Raw genomic sequence first — 17,688 nt, 5'->3', positions numbered from 1 at the left:
CTGATAAATAACTTAATATGCAGTATGTGTGGTGCTTGTGGGAGGAAAAAAAAAAAAGTGATTTTGAGATACACACTATTTATCTCATCTTTGTAATGGTTACCAGAGTTATGCACTTATTACTAATATAAAACCCACCACAATTCCCAAATCTATTAATTATCTTTTTGGATCTCATAATTTTGTGCCATAATAAAATTTTTCAAGTACTTTTATTGATGTGAATACAGACCTGCTTGGACTTCTTGTCTTTTTATCTTTCTGTCATTCTGAAAATTAAGTTTATGACCTCTGATAGTTTCTAAAGAGAAGTGTCCTCCAGGCTCTATTTCTATTTTAACATCAGGTATAGATTGTTAGGACTGAAAAAGCACTTTCAAATATGATAAATGAAAAATACTCTAAGTTCAAGAGTCAGAAAATCTTACCATATACTAATGCTATAGAATGTAAATCTGTAGAATATCACCACAAAAGCAGTCAGTCCTCTCATATCAAAAGAACATAATGCTGCAAAACAGAGTACTAAAAAATGGAAAGAAGGGAGGGAGGGAGGGAGGGAGGGAGGGAGGGAGGGAGGGAGGGAGGGAGGGAGGGAGGGAGGGAGGGAGGGAGGGAGGGAGGGAGGGAGGGAGGGAGGGAGGGAGGGAGGGAGGGAGGGAGGAAGGGAGGGAGGGAGGAAGGAAGGAAGGAAGGAAGGAAGGAAGGAAGGAAGGAAGGAAGGAAGGAAGGAAGGAAGGAAGGAAGGAAGGAAGGAAGGAAGGAAGGAAGGAAGGAAGGAAGGAAGGAAGGAAGGAAGGAAGGAAGGAAGGAAGGAAGGAAGGAAGGAAGGAAGGAAGGAAGGAAGGAAGGAAGGAAGGAAGGAAGGAAGGAAGGAAGGAAGGAAGGAAGGAAGGAAGGAAGGAAGGAAGGAAGGAAGGAAGGAAGGAAGGAAGGAAGGAAGGAAGGAAGGAAGGAAGGAAGGAAGGAAGGAAGGAAGGAAGGAAGGAAGGAAGGAAGGAAGGAAGGAAGGAAGGAAGGAAGGAAGGAAGGAAGGAAGGAAGGAAGGAAGGAAGGAAGGAAGGAAGGAAGGAAGGAAGGAAGGAAGGAAGGAAGGAAGGAAGGAAGGAAGGAAGGAAGGAAGGAAGGAAGGAAGGAAGGAAGGAAGGAAGGAAGGAAGGAAGGAAGGAAGGAAGGAAGGAAGGAAGGAAGGAAGGAAGGAAGGAAGGAAGGAAGGAAGGAAGGAAGGAAGGAAGGAAGGAAGGAAGGAAGGAAGGAAGGAAGGAAGGAAGGAAGGAAGGAAGGAAGGAAGGAAGGAAGATACTCTAATGTAGAAGCCTGTGCTGCACCCATTACAGAGAATTAGTGGTACTCTGGTCATCAGTCAGATTTCTGTGGTGAAGGAGCCTGCTGTCTGTATAATTTCTGCAACCTCTTTTCTTGCAGGAGGTGTTTGATGGAGATGGCCAGGGACTGAAAGGAGAGTTTGAGCCTTGCAAATTAGATTTTATCTCTGCCTATGTCACAGGGTCTTTATTTGATTTTAGGCAAGCCAACAGTATTAGTACCTTTAAGCAAACACCAGTCTTCATTCACACTGTGTGTTCACCCTGAGACACCTGAATCTGGATTTGCAAGACTGCAGAGCTCTCTCAGCTGCAAATGAAGGCTGTAGAGCGCTTACTGGTCTGCTATGGTTGTCAAAAAATGCCAAGTGCCCCTGGAAATCAGAACAGGGATTGCACTGAGTCAAATATATAAAGTAAGTGGGCAATCTTGGCAGTCTTAACCCTATTTCTGCCCCTCTGTTCCTCCAATGTAAAATGAGGATGACACCACTACCTACTTCACAGGAGAATAATAAAGACTTTATTTGCTCCTGACCGCTCCATCCCAACGTCTCTCCTTCTCACTCCTCTATTTCATCTCTATCTTCTTTCCTGGATTCTGCTCCCGTTTCTGTTTCTCCTCTGAGTTTTCAACTCCTGTCTCACTCCTCATGCCTCTGATTCCCCAGGATACTGGTTTTTTCCCTTTTACCTTTCTGACTGGTAATAAGAAGAACCCCATAGGATTCCCTGGCTTCAACTACTGTTTCTGACACCCTCAAATCTACAGCAATCAGAAGCACCAACTGCAGGGAAAATCTGACCTAGCAGAGGATGGAGCACAGATAGTTTATAGGGATTCTTCTGAGAACTGAGCTTCTAAGCACTGGTTAACCTATGCCATCCATAGGCAAGCAGTGGTTAATTTAGTTTACTTTTTATTATTCCCACAGAGCTCCATCATGTGGCCAGGTTTTTCTCTTTTCTTGACAAGGAACCATGAAGACACATTCCCAGAGACATAAGGGCAAGTCAGATACGTGGACAACTCAGGGACCAAAGTCCTTTTCCACAGCACAAAACCTGGCAGAGTGCCAGGAGATTTGACCACAGGGGTGCATTCAATGCTCTAGCAAAAAAACAGTGTTCAGATGTTCCACTTGGCTACAATGATGGTGCCTCTGGGTCCACCCTGGGGAAGACTTAAAAGTAACTAATCACATTTCCTGGGAAGAACATGGTCTAGGGAGCAGAGCCTATGAGATGCTTAAATTAACCTCCTGAAATTCAGCACACTGAATACTGCTTCACAGTCCAGACTCAACAAAACAGGAAGGATTCCACCAGCAATTTATTTCCCAAACTGAAACCCATAAGATTCTAACAGGTCAAATTCTCTGTTGCATCTGAGTCTGGGTTTCTAAAGGGTTTTTTTGGATCTCACCTCCAGTTCCTGACACAGCAGATGCTGTGGAGGCATTCCCTGAGAAAAGGAGACAGCAGCTATTCTTGGCACCTCCATACTCCTCCATCTACAGAGCAGGGTGGTTTTATTGATTATCATATGTATTTGGACTAAAAGTGAACTCTGATACATTTACTGGACACTGCCTAGTCAGGAAAAAAAAAAAAAAAGAAAAAAAAAAGGCACTAAGTGGTATTTGTACTGGATTTCTTTCTAAATTGCAATTTAAAAATCCAACAAGATGAATTTTGAAGTATTTGCTGTTCGTTCATTTTAAATTCTCAATCTATGCTTCGTTTACTCTTTTTGGGGGGATTTTAAATGTTTCTTACTATGCCAGATAATAAAATGGTAAGGAAGAAACAGGAAAAAACCCATGTGATGCGATGGTGTTTTGTGCTGATGCAGTTCAGTTGGAGCCCTATTGCTCTTTGCAACAATTTTGGAAAAGAACATGTAAAGAAAACTCTCCAGACTATCTTGAAAATAAGCCCCAGATATTTTCTGGCAAAAGCATCCTTAGAGATAAGTGAGCAGTCAATTTCACCATGCATTCTTTTTCTGGACACTGCTGAAAATGCCTCAGTTTAATGACAAATCTGTATGAAGATATTTCATATTTCTATAATGAAAAACTGAAAAAGAAGCTTATACTAAGTACAAAGATTGCATCAAAATTAATTATGTATGCCACAATATTTATAAAAGTTAATTTTTTTATCAGGGAATTCCAGATGGAAGCAATTTCTCTTTTGTAAATTAATACCTATTAAAATATTATTTACTATATGAATTAATAATATAACTAATGGATTTTTCTAACTTTCTTTACTCAAAACAGATAGAAAAATAAATGCTGCCACATCTCTGTGTGTCACTTGCAGTCACAAGACAAGTGCAAAGATAACTGGTAGCACAGAATTAGCATATAATTTTTAGAAGAGATACAACATGAACTCCACAGGGATTTTTTTATAAGCAACAAACTGCTCATTAGTTTGAAGTTTCAGTACTAAGAGAGCTCAAATTTAAAAGCAGTTAATGAAACAATTAATATTCAAATAGCAGAATGCTGTAAACATTCCTGTAAAACAGGAAAATATTTGCATTTGCCTCACTGCTTGTGACCACTAGGAATTAGATCACCTTTCATGGCACACAGTAGTAGAATTAGCTTTTCCATATATGTATCACTGCTGCTCTGAATGTTGTCTGGCTTGTGTTTCTTTTTTTCAGTAACTATACCCTAACAGACAGGTTTTCATTTGAAAAACTAAGTTTAATGACAATTTTTTTTTTCGATGCTATATTTTCATCTGTTCATTCACATCCATAGATAGAAGCCTTACCACAAATTTTAGCCTGGAAGGCAGAGGTCAGTGTTTCAATCTGGCTGAAATTAGCAACCAGAAACAAATGCTCTTCGTGGGGTTCACTCCCAATGGACTTCAGCGTGTTCATATCTACTCTTCCCACTCCAATGGCAAAAATCAGGATTCCTGAGTTCCGTGCTTTAGCAGCAATCTCTGCCACGGGATCCTGAGGTCTTCCATCTGTCACTATCATGATAATTCGGGGCACATTTTGCTTCAGAGGTCGAGCTCCTTCGGACTCAGAAAATGCAATGTTCACTGCGTACTGAATGGCCAGCCCGGTCATGGTGCCGCTTGCCAGGTGCATCATCCTCTTCACTGCTCTCTCGATGTCCTGCTTCCTCCTGAACGTCTTCAGTGAGAACTCCTGTTTGACTGTGCTGCCATACTGAATCAGACCCACTCGGGTGGCATCAGGACTGATGTCCAGGAACTGCAAAATGGTCAAAATGAACTCCTTCACTTTTTCAAAGTCGTAAGAACGCACGCTGCGAGAGCTGTCAATGATGAAGACGAGGTCCAGACGTTTTCTGTTGCAAGTATTTTCTGGAAGACAAAATGCAAACAAAGATACTGTACAAGAACATTAACATGCAAATCAGTTCAGGCTGACCTGATGTCTCAAACACACTGTCTAGAAAAAAGCCCTGACGAAGGCTGGGAAAACACAGGAAAAATACAAGATGCCAGAACTAAGGCTACTTGGGCAATACAAATTCTGCCTCCAGTGAATAAAAAAATCTGCCTCTTACCTGATCAGTGTATATTTTTTTCTGGTGATACCAGCACCCAGAATATCTAATGCCAGCAGAATAGGCAGATACTTGTGCCATATTCTGCTTTGTCACCATTGTTGAGATTTTGACCTCGTACCCCACACAGGATGGAAACCTCTGAATTGTGTGGCTATTGTTGAGTGGGCTGCACCATGATGCTTCTTGTGGTAGTGCCTGAGAATTTAGAAATCTAACAATTCAATGAAACAGGATGGTATCAGCCTTCCATTACAAAGAGGGAAACAGAACACAAAGAAATTTAGGTCAAAAGCATCTGTTAATTACAGTCACCACCATGAGATATGAAGGGTCTGATTTTTCAGGGAACTTGGCATTAAGCAGCACTTTGCATGTACAAAATACAGATCTCAATGACATCAACTGCAGCTGTGAGTGCTCAGCACTTCTGCAAATCAAGCTCCTTTATTTCAAACACATAATTAATGACCATCTGGGAAAAGACTTTTCTATTGGGCTAGCTCAGCCTTGCACAGATATTCTGAGGCTGCATCAGAGAAAAAATCCAGTTGTCTACAGTGGCACTCAATTTGGCCAAAAGACCACGCATACACTTCCTGAAATCTTCTGCTTCAGTCATCAACAATCTTTTTTGCCAAGGGTCACTGAAGTAGAAATCCCACAGGATATGTCTCTATCTGACATCTGCACAAGGAGGCAGGCCAAGCTGTCATGGATAACAGCAGAAGTGAGGGCCAGCTGCTTTCTGAGTCTGCTACCAGCTTTCTGGGATCCTGGGTACATCCCTTGTTCCCTGCTCATCATCCTTCTTTTTTGAAAGAACATGGGGCATATGCATGAGTTCCATGATGAGGATGAATAGGGACTGAGAAGTCACCAAATGCCAGCAAAAGGCCATAAGGTGTGCAGGGGGAGGAGGGCCATGAGTGGTGCCACTGAAGGAGGCATACAGTGAAGTATTAAAAAGATATTAAAGGGATTAATAGGATGCAGTTGAAGAGAAATCAACTCAAGTTTAGCATTTACATTAAAGACCCCTCCAGTTCAGGAAATACCTGTGCCACAAATCTGGGGGAATACCTTGTTCTTAAACTACCAATGTCTTGAACTTTCTGCTCTCACTTTTGACTGCTGTTAGAGACAGGATGGACCTGTGGATTCAATCAGTGTGTCAATTTAAGTTCTTAAATTCCTGACGCTATGAATGAAAATGTGAGGTAGATAGCTCTAGATAAAGTTAGCAGACTTAAAGATCTAAGATCAGACTAAAGATCTTAGATAAAGATCTAAAGATCAGACTTAGGTTGATAAAAGTTAGCAAGAGTGCTCATCAAATTGCTGGAGTGTCCTCATCTTGCTAAGCTAAGATACCCCTAACCAGTAAAGTCCCTTAGTGCCCAACCCTGTTCAATTCCCAGTGCAGTCTCATCCATGTGGAGCACTGAGTGAGGCAGATTTTGGGTGGAAAAGCAGTCTTTAGCTGCACAATTGAAGGTCATGTCATTCAGCACAAGTGCAAGTGGGCCAATCAAACCCTCAACTGGAAAAACATCTGCCTGCAGACAAGCCTTTACATGAGTTCCCTCGTGACTGCTGCTGACTGCTAACCACGTACTTTTGCCAAGGCAAGGGGTGAGAATGATGCCTATTTTCAATTACTCAGAGGCCTCTTTCATAGATTACCAAGAACATTTGTGGGCACAGAATAAAAATGCTCTTTGGTTACAATAAAAATGACTGTCTGGATTTATTCATGTGCGGTCTACAGTACAGCTTTATTCATAAGTGTAGGAATATGCTTGCTTTGCTTATTCTTCCAAAATCAGAGGATGCTGAATGCAAGCCAAACTGAGCAGGAACAAAATTCCAGTTTTAATGGGATACAGATATCCTGACATATTAACTATTTTCTATCTCATTATCTTAGCAGCATATCAAATTATTCATTATTTTTATTAATAAAACATGAAATACTCCAGCATGGTTGTAAAATTCGATTTGTGGGAGCAGAGCAAGGGGAAAGATAAATAGTTACAGGAAAAAAAGGCTAAGACTATGTGTGTGTATATGAGGGAAAGGACTGAGGAGGGAAAAGGATAAAATAACTACTTAAATTAAAAAAAATTAAAATTACTATTTCCCGTTAAAACAAGCCAAACTAGAGCCATGGTGTGGAATCCTTTTATTTTGAAGATAAGGATTTGGATCCCAGTCTGAAGAGACTCAATTATGTAATTTTAAGTCAGGCATTAATCTTGGTGGGAGAAAAGCTGGATGACATTAGTGGATAGCAGTACCAGAAACACACCCCATTTTGCTAAACTACTAAAGAAAAATCTATCAGTCTGAATGAAATACAGTATTTCAAAACTACTTTCACTAGCAAAATTCTACCTATATAAGGACAAAACATTTCCAAATAAAAATATATTTTAAATATTTGTCTTCTGAATTGGTGAGTATTTTTAATAACCTTGTAATTATTAAAGTTGTTTTAGCTGGGAGGGGCTCAATAAAATCTAAAAATGTAATTGTTTTACTGAGCAAAACTCCAGCTGGGTGTGTGTTGAGTGGCAATCCATTATGACTAAAAAATCAGAACCCTCATCTCCTCAGATAAACTTTCAGTGATACTTTTTAGTAATTTCATGCTTTTACACTTGATCTGCAAACTGTAAACTATAACTTCGTCTTCCTACCACCTCTCACACTTAAACAAAGAACTTTCTCACAACTTTGGCAAACATCCTTGTACCCTGAAGTAATTTCCTTCCACTCTTCTTATGAAAAGTGACACATTCATTGAAAAGAGCTACTCATCCATAAACCTGCTTCTAAGTCAGCAGAGGTTTGTATTGCCAACACAAAAGTTAAAAAAAACCCTCAGTTTGAGCTGCATTATTCAAAGGCGAGGCACAGCCAGGAGAGGCCAGACAAGGACAGACAAGGTAAGGGAAGGAAAGGTCAAGACAATAGTAACTACATTCTCTTCCTCCACTCAATATCCAGTTTGCCTGTAGATGACAGCTACAGTGATGCCACCTTTGGAAAATTAACAATGCAAGGAAATTTCAGCTCTCCCTCAAATAATCCAGCTGGGATCCAATTACACAGATACATAAAACAGAGCTTAAAGGAATATTTTACACTAAGCATTATTCCTCTAAAGCTGAAAATTCCATTAAATTATTTTCTCTAATCCCTGCAGCTTTCCTTCTGCTTCTTTCTCAAAGCAAATCATCCTGAGGCCTGAAACTCTGCTTTGGCCTTGACAAAGCTCACACTGCTTTGACTTTGCTCACCCACCCAGGGTCTCCATCTCAGAGTGTGCTTCAACCCTCTCAGCTTAATTCCAACCATTGCCACATCATCTTGGTACAACTACAGCAGCGCCAGGGAGTTTTCCTGGGCACTGGAAATTACTCTTCTAGGCTGTGAAATCATTAGAAGAGTTCCTGGTATTGTTTGGCTTAGGACAATTGACATTTTTTCTCAAACAATCCTCAGGCATGATATGGGAAGCAGCGTGAGCCAAGGACTCATCCTAATAAGCAACATGGATGCAACCACTCTGCGAGCTTAGAGTATTTGGGCAGAAGCAGGATGCTTCAGACCACTGGTCTCAGTGCCACAGAGCAGCCCAAGGCACAAGTTAAGCTCAGCACCCACTGTATTAAGCTCACCTTGCTGTTAAATGAGTGGCTGTACACGGGCTGCCTCCTGGGAATAACCCCTGCTCCCTGCAGCCTTGTGTGCAGGGATTGCTTGGGGAGTGCCGACCCCTGGGGGACAGGGACAGCTCCAGCAATTTAACAGCAGCAACCATGGTGGAGTCCCAGTGCCCAAGAATGTCCCCTGGCAATGTTTAATTTCCTCAGACATTTCCATTTGGGGATATTCAAGCAGAACACAAAGGACCTGAGTGATTTTTCAACAGTTTTTGCAAGCTAATTCTCTTAAAAAGATTGATTGTTTAAAAATGAGCTCTTTATTTTCTATTGTTTTCCTACATCTTTATGATCCCTTAATGCTATTTTTTTTTCATCTGGTTATTACTTATTTGGTTATGTAGATCTTTATCCTAACGCATGAGAATGGATAAATATTAAAGAAGGCTGCTGCAGTACACAAAGCAAAAGGAACTTAGCTCAGTTTGGTAAATACTACAGTAATCCTAAGACATTGGAAAAGTAATTTATAGCAAGTAAATACTAGTTCAATTAAGATTTTTGTTATCAATTAAGGCAACTTAAGTAAAAAGGAAGGATGAGATCACTTATGAAAAAATTAGATCATTGAAAAATTATTGCCTGAACAGGTAATGCATTAGTGGTAATCTTAGGACTCAATAACTGTTTCTTATCTCACTCCACAGTAATGTATATACAAAAAACCTACATGTTATTGCCAGCAATAACACCAAGTTTATTTTTTTATTTTATCTTTGAATAACAAAGCAAAAGCCTTCACCCAGAATTAAATAAAAAAGAAAACTTTTATTTCAGATAGCACATTATAAATTTTCCTAAATCTCTTATTTCATTGTAATTTTGTTTTTTTCCCTCTAGCCCTCAACCTTACTTTCTTCACATTTTTTTTTTTTTATAAATTTTGGTATAACTCCTACCAAATTTGTTTCAAAATGTATGAATTTGCTGGCTGTCAAATATTTGTTCTTATAGTCCAGAATTCTTCTTTCCCCAAGCTAGGCATACATCCAGGAAGATTAGGTTTGACAGGTTCTCAGATATTTTCACAAGATTTCTCAGATCATCAGGAATGTTTAATTTCTTGCCATACAATTATACAAGAATACTCAAATTTGCAATTAATTCATAAATATACCAAGAGCAAAACGCTCTGATAGGAAGAAAGACAGATCTATGTGTTACCTACATACACCTAGGAAACTGCAGAGGCTTCATTTGCAAGGATGGACCATGAAGTACAGAGTAGTTAATGTAAAGTTGTTCCTGTTTTCCAAAACATACTTTGTGGTTGTTGCCAAGAGTAAATGAAGAATAGCAATAAATCCAAACACTTCTTGGCTCTCATGAGACATTCTGTGCTAGTTAACTTCCAACCCTTTTCTGTTTTCTCATTTGAATTCAAAGAAGGGCAAAGGGTGGTATGGTGGATTTAAGATATAAGATACTGGTTCTTGAAATAAACTTTAGAAACTGCTCAGTAGAGCTTTCCTGGCATACCTGTGTGCTGCACTCACTTCTGCAGGTGACTCCACCTCTTACCAGCTCCGGGACAGATCCTGGGTCCAAGACTTGCCCCCTTACTCCTGGGCCCCATCCCTGCTCTGAGCCTTTCCCCAGACTCATAGGCCTCTGGCCCTAACCCAAAGATTTATTATGAGCTTGGCAGCTCACCCATTCCTTCTTACAAATTTCTTCATCTGGGAACATTCTAAATGGAACAGAGCCTCCAGATATTTCTTTATTGCTTCTGACAAAATCTTTTCTAAACTTCCAAAATTTCTGGAAGAGCTGTACAGCAGTAGGCTCTTTTCCAGAGATTTCCATTTCCTTTTACATACAAATGCTCCATTATCAGTCACTTGAAGAGGATCCATTCCCTCCTTCTCATGTCACCTCACTGCTTCTATTCTTTCCCTGTTATTCTTTCCAAAACAACAGGCAATTATTAATATAAAATTTCACTAATTCCAGAGTCCCAAACCTTTCCTGAGGTGGGTGCTCTTTGACATCAAGTCAAAGGAGAGTGTAAGGATGCTCTGAAATTCCTCTGGTTTTTTTGCATATTTCAGCTGTACTGAGATAGAAACTGCTGGGGTTCCTGATAGGAGACCAACCTGCTTTTGTGGTCAGGAGGACTGGGAAGTGGGTTGCTTTCCCCTGCAGGCAGGAGAACACCTGGAAGGAGATTCCTGATACCCTTCTGGAGCCTATAAGAAAGCTGAGGAGGGACTGTTCACAAGAGCGTGTAGTGATAGGATGAGGGAATATGGTCTGAAACTGAAGCAGGACAGAAGCTCCCTTCTATGAGGATGGTGAAACACTGGAACAGGTTGGGGGAGGTCCAGTTCCTGGAGACATTCAGGATCAGACTTGATGGGACTCTGCAACCTGATCTAGTTAAAGCTGTCCCTGCTCACTGCAGGAGGGCTGGACTAGATGACTTTTAAAGGTCCAATGCAACACACCCCATGATTCTATGATGTGCATGCCAGTCCTGGAAGTACCAACATCTACCCACTGCTCCCCATCAAGAAAAAAATACCATGTGCACTCAGCTGAGCACAGCTCACAGCCATGAGAGGAGAGGAATTAATTTTCTGACCCCTGATGGAGAAACACTGTAGTAACACAGTTAATGCTACCGTGAATCCAGTTCCCAACAGCCTTGAGTCATTTACTCTGCCTGTGACTTTGTATTTTCCTGAAAACATCTGTGAAACAGCAAATCACGGCCAAGACATTAAAAAGGTGGCTGTACAGATGAAGATGATGCTTGTATCTTTCTCCTTGAAGATCTGAAACCCCAATCTTGCCTGAGCTACTTGCAGCACTGTTGGAAGGAGACAGGTTAATATCTTAAAGTAACTTACTTAGAGTAAGTAACTGTTAATAGCAGCATAGAAAATTCAGTGGAAAAAAGTGACCATACTGAGTTTGTGCTGTTTTGGTTTCAGGACATTAGCTTCATGTTTTAAAAGCTCCTGTCCATCCCTTTTTTTTAAAAGTTACCCATACCTTTGTTCACAGGGAAAATTGTTAACAACCATTACTCATTGATCAGCAGACCTAAAACCACATATTTCTATCTATTGATAACCATCTAAGACTCTCTTCCAGAATAGTTTCAGAAACAGCACCATGGGATATTACCATGTACTATTTCCCTCTGCCCCAAAAATATGTGGGACATTGGTCCCACTGGCAAACCATTGGTTCTACCAGTTCAACAGAACTTATTTAAGTTGACAGTGTCTTCTACCTTCCAAAGCAAACAAAAGGCTTCATTCACAATAGTATCTGATTATCTACTTGTGCCTAAAAATGAGTCATTCCTCAAGTTATGCAAATGCTGTTTCCAAGATTTTCAAATAATTTGTCACATATGTTCACATTATTAAGTGAAAGTAGTCACAGTGAGTCCAAAACACCACTTTTAAACACTGAGCATTCTTCCTTTTGGCCTGATCTTCCTTCAATACAAAATGCACAGAGGAGACTGAGTTCTTTGAGAATATCCACACAAAAATAGTTTGTTATTTTACCCAGTGTGTTATTGTCAAGGCAAACTCCTTTTCAAACAGAAATGGTATTTCACAGTAATTTGTGGGGGTTGTATCAAACAATTTCAGAAATACAAAGAGCACTTTGCGGTTTAGTACAAAACAAATTTTTTTCTGTAGCAACTTATATTCTTTCTTCTTTATGGAAACCTTACAAATCACTTAAAAAAATTAAAAGGAAAAAGAAGAAAAAAGGGGGTGAAAAAGATAAGAGAATAAGAAAACAGAAGAGGAAGGAGTAAAAAGAAAAGGCTTTGCTTAAGGAAATATTTATGCATTAAAGAAATACAAGAAAATTCCTTGTGCTGCTAGAAATAGAATTACATCCCCTATAATATTAGTTACTGAATTGCCATTTAATTTGCTTAAAGATACATGACTTGAAAATTAATAATGAATTCTAAATATTAAAGTTGGCAAGCATAATGTTGTTATGTGATTAAAAATTACTAACACAGACCAAAATCCAAACTTTCTGATCTCCATGAAATTGGCTGCAGATGAGGGCACACACAACAGGACACAAATCCTTGGGGTTTGTCATGGTCCCAGCCTGCCCTCATGGCTCACCAGCTGAGCCTGCTGAAGGGATAAGGACTTCTTGCAGGGTTGTCAGGGATATGATAGATTCTTCAGATCTCACCTTCCCAGACTCCAGGATCTCTGTCAGGGGCTGGGGGAGGCAGAGCCTCCACAGAAGCCAGGCTACCAAGCCTCAGAGTGAGGGTCTCCCACAGCAAACAAAACCCAGAAACCTGAAAGAGAGGGGTGGTCTGAGCAACTGCAACCTTCCTGCTACTGTTTTAGGTTCCAGCCAGGTAGATAATGGACAACAGCTATTTCAGGGGAGAGGCCAGCAGCTGAGAGACTGAGGTGAAAGCTGATGTTCCAAGACTTGGCATTTAGTTCACAAGAGACCTCTCAGCTATTGAAACAGCCACCTCTAGGAAGAAAAACATGCAGTAGCTACTACTGCCCTAAGGCACAACTGTAAGATGTTACCTACATACCTCAGAAGGAAGAAACAGGTGATTTCTGACTGTAAAATGGTTTGCTTTTTCCCTTTCCAAATACTGCACATCTCTATTTATATGGTAATTTTATGTTTTGATTAGAGAGAGTCTAAACTGATATGTATTTGATTACCTCGTATACTTAAAAAGTTTTGTTAGGATTTTGCTCATAGTTTAACCAAATACAGGATGATTAAAAAGATGTAATTTTAAAGCTTTTTCTATATACGTGGTGCCTGGAATAGTTTTGATCTCCTCAGTTCCTGTACCAGCCTAGTATGACAAACAGATGACGTAGTTATTGAGACACAATTCTGACTTCAACTGCAATGCAGACTTCAGTTTCAATGAGTCTACTTAATACGTTTGAGGACAAAAAAAAAACTTGGCATGGTTGTATGTATGTGAAGAAATAGCACATACACACAGATGCTGCAGCTGTGAATGAATTTCTTACAGCAGTTATCATCCCATGTTTGTTCAGAAGTCCACATTAGCTGGATTTAGAGGTCTCTGACCAGCTCTTTGTGTATAAATGTACAATGAATTTAACCAAAACTAAACAAATCTTATCTGTGCTCCACAGAAGCATCATGGGTCAGACTCAGTTTTGTCACGTATTTTTCCCTCTGATTTGCAGCTAAAAATTAACTCAGAATGGTTAACTTCATTATCATTATGAGTCCTAAAGTTAAACACACAGAAGTTTAAGAACTGGGTTGGATATAAGAGTGCAGGGAATAATTTTAACTGACTGAAGCAAGTGATTCATAAATTTAGAGAGCACTCTAATACTTCATATTACTTCCCTTCAAATTATCAGTGGAATCATATACAGAAAACCGAGAGATAAATCATTATAATTTTTGTCACAAAACATAATTTAACACAGACAGGGACATTTGCATTTAGCAGCAGTTTCTGCTGAACAGGAGCCAAGTACATTTCCTTCTTGGCATCCTTTCCCCTCTCTGTTTCAATTTTGTGCAGTATCACTTAATCTCTTGTAGTTTCTTTCTTTTGGTATTATGTAGTAGCTAAAGGGATGTCCTCTAAATTAGCTTTTCACCTCACATAAATAGTTATTTTCAAAAACAGGTAGGTGCATGTTTTATATTCCTAAGGTACAGAAGGAATGTTATTTCTTAAAATACTATTCTATATCTTACTCAATTATTCCCATGCATCCACTTCAGTGCTCTCCAAAGAAATATGCCCATGTGAAATACATGCCCAGTTTACAAGAACATAGTTCCCCAAGAAAAAAAAAAACAGCAAATAAAAAAACAAACAAAAACTTCTGGTTTTTCCACAACATTGAAATATCGCTTTACTTTATAATAAAAGACTAAGATGCAATAGGGTGTAGGACCCCATCTGCTTCACCAAAAAAACCCCACAACATCAAGCACCAAAAAAAGCTACGACTTGCAAGGACTGAGTGGGCACGTTTTGCTTTCTGAACATGGAACCTTCTGAAATGTGTTGTGGACCTTTGTCTGTGGCCTTGAGATCACAGTATGGAAATGACCACAGCTGACATAGCTCTTGGCCAGCCTGTTCAGACGCATCTCAGTTGTATCTGAAGGGAATTAGCTAACATAGTGGACATAATTTTATCTTTTAATCCATGTAGCTAAGTATAGTTCCATTACTGCTTTCTTCAGTATCCAAAAAGCAATGCTAAGCTGGCAAACTGTGCTTTCAGTGACCTACATGTAATCTAACAGAGAAGGTATGCTCAGAGAGAAATTATTTCATCAGAGAGCTCAGTAAAAACTCTCCAGAGCTCTGGTAAAGCCTTTAAAACACAAGATTCTAAACTAAAATATTAATTTTCTTTAAAGAATCAGGATAAGGCAAAGATCCAATACTCAAGATCAAATTACTGATGAGGGGAAAGAGCAAGATTTAATCCATACATCACATAAGGAGTGAGAAGAACACTCTGCTACAGGAAAGACAAATAAACCATCGTTTTTCTTTCTATTACTTCCCATGATCTTGCAGAACTATGGAAGCAATAAACATAAATACACCTATATTAAAACAATATTTTCCAGCAATCTAATACAAATTCTATCATTATGAGAAACATGTGTATATTTTCTATCTCTAAAGCAACTACACAACTACTATACTGCAAAAAAGATATAAGAAAACATTAACAAATTTAATGAAGTTGGAACAACTGACAAATTCTAAACACTCTGAAGTTTGATTCAGTGTTTAAAGAAAAAAAACTTGCAAAGCTGATCCTATTTAATGCAGTTTGGCTTTCAAGGTTCCCATAGAAAAATGTCAAAAAAAAATTGTATCAAATCAATCCTTGCACAAAAGATTTCTGGTCCTTAATGGACATTATAAGCTATAGCAATAAGAATTTTAACAACAATATGTGCTGAAAAGATCTCCTAAATTAAAAGAACATGCATTGAGGTTTAGCAGAAAGACCAGAGACAAGAAAAACAAAGAAGATATTGCTCATTTCTTCTGAAACCTTTGTAAAAACATATAGGGTATTAGCCCTAACAAAACAGTTAAGAAATCTATAAAGTATTAGTGCATGGCTGCCAAAAAAAATAAATCCTCCTAAAGTTGGATATCAAAGTACTTTTATCTGGATGTGGACAACCCCACAGGCTTTTTCATCCATTTCATTTTGCTTATTTTTGTTGACAGTTTCCTGAAGCAAGGACTTTTACTTCTGTACATGGCCACTACTAGTTGTACCAGTAAGTAGTTATCAAAGCAGTACAGTTTTGTTTTAAAAATGAAGCAAAAAGGACAAAAATTATTTTAATGCTACTAATACTACATTGCATAATCTTTCATTTTACCCTTAGAAATAGGAGATGCCTCCACCTAAAAAAACCAACTTATTGCTTTTCCACATCTCTGTTCATTCTTTGCAGCTATATTGCTCACTTTCAGCTTGCCAACCAAGTCTTTCCACAGCAGCAGCAGTTGTCATCACCACTTCTATTTCTAATATATCATAGAGAATAGGACTGCTTCTAACCCCTGGTAAATTGCTGCAAATCTGGGGTGATTTTACTAAGTGTTATACTTGATGTCACTGACATAGTGGTTTGGCACTGCTCTTTCTCATGTCATTTAAAGGAACACCACAGCTTTCCAGCAGAGTGGTACACATTTTACACATTCTGTTCTTTACAGAGAGACACGTTTTGAGCCATGCCACTGCTTATGTGCACTGCTGAATTTGAAGAAGGTGACCTAATTTATTGTAATGGAATGCAAGGCCCAAGAGTCTGACTCCAAACTGCCACGTACTTTAATGGGTTGGACCAGAAAATGTCCCAAGTTTCTTGCATCATTTAATGTCTTGAAAAGGTTCTTTCAGCCAGAGATGCCAGAATTGTTTGCATCCTGTACATGCCAAACTGAATAGGCATCCAGAATTTTCCAAATGCAGAGAACACAATTTGCTTGGAAGGAAATAATTTAATTTATAAATTCTGATTTTTAATGAGTGGTAACTGCTTTAATACGTTTCCCACTATTTAAAATATGAAAAGAGGCTATAGAAGCTATTTTAAAAATCATAGGGGTAAAAGGCAAGCTGAAATATGTGAAACCTTTTAGTTCCCCCCCATTCCATATTGCTATTGCAATAATTTTCCAGAGAGAAAAGTAGTTTATTTCTAAAAATTAATAAGCTCACTTAGGGTGCTTTGCTGGGGACCCTAATGTATTCAGGAATGGCTGCTATTTAATCGAATTTTAGAATTAGGGTTTCAGAAAGTTTGAGCAAAGTGTGAATGTGGGTATTTCTCTTTGCTGTTCCATATCCACGTTTTTTGATGGGTTACATCTCCAGACCTGTGGTTTTCAGACTTCAATTGCAGAACCATGACTGTCTCAAGACAACTGCTATTAGTTTTGAGAAAGATGAAGTTTTGGGAAATCTGTTGTCCTTTGACTTAAATTTGTCCTACTGTAATTGAAACCCAGTAGTTTTAAGTTAACAAAGGGCAGATTCTGAAAGGTATTTAACAGAACTTTACATATTTAAAGGATTATGTTTTGTTTGAAGAAGGTTGTCACTGATAAAACTTGGTGCTCTCTGCTCTGTCACCCCTTCTCCCACGTTCTTGATTTGTTTCTTGTCTTTTCTTCCCAATACATCTTCCACAGGACATTTCACATTCCTTGTGTTCACCTAGGTTAGGTCACCTTCACAGGAAGGAAAGACACTCAGCATCTCCCAGTGGCTAAAGAAAGATATCTGATTAGATCTACTATTGATCTGTTTCACGAATCCATAATGATGGGCCTTGTTCAAACCCCACCAATGCTATGTTTTTATAATATGACAATTAAACAGTGAGTAAAAGAAAATTATTCTGGGTCATGAATTTTTAGTAGGTGAAAACATTGACCACCAAACAGCCTGATGATGTATAGGCAACTATCAACAGAATCTGATGTTTTAAAATATGACAGCCTCAACCTAAAGCTGCGAGCTCCTGCCCTCAGAT

The 17,688-nt window shown here is 39.0% G+C and overlaps 1 protein-coding gene across 5 annotated transcripts in view; it reads right to left on the bottom strand.

Annotated features, from left to right (window-relative positions):
• The window catches only part of MATN2 (matrilin 2), a 69,175-nt gene that overhangs the window by 42,725 nt on the left and 8,762 nt on the right, over positions 1–17,688 (bottom strand). For all 5 annotated transcript variants that reach the window (XM_071738020.1, XM_071738018.1, XM_071738021.1 and 2 more), the window contains exon 3: positions 4,122–4,691. In XM_071738020.1, coding sequence (XP_071594121.1) covers positions 4,122–4,691 — 570 coding nt within the window. The remainder of the gene's footprint in view (positions 1–4,121; positions 4,692–17,688) is intronic.

Source organism: Heliangelus exortis, chromosome 2 (assembly GCF_036169615.1).
Source record: "Heliangelus exortis chromosome 2, bHelExo1.hap1, whole genome shotgun sequence".
Taxonomy (NCBI): domain Eukaryota; kingdom Metazoa; phylum Chordata; class Aves; order Apodiformes; family Trochilidae; genus Heliangelus; species Heliangelus exortis.
Note: the sequence above shows the minus strand (reverse complement) of the source record. Positions and strands in the feature narration are given on the sequence as shown.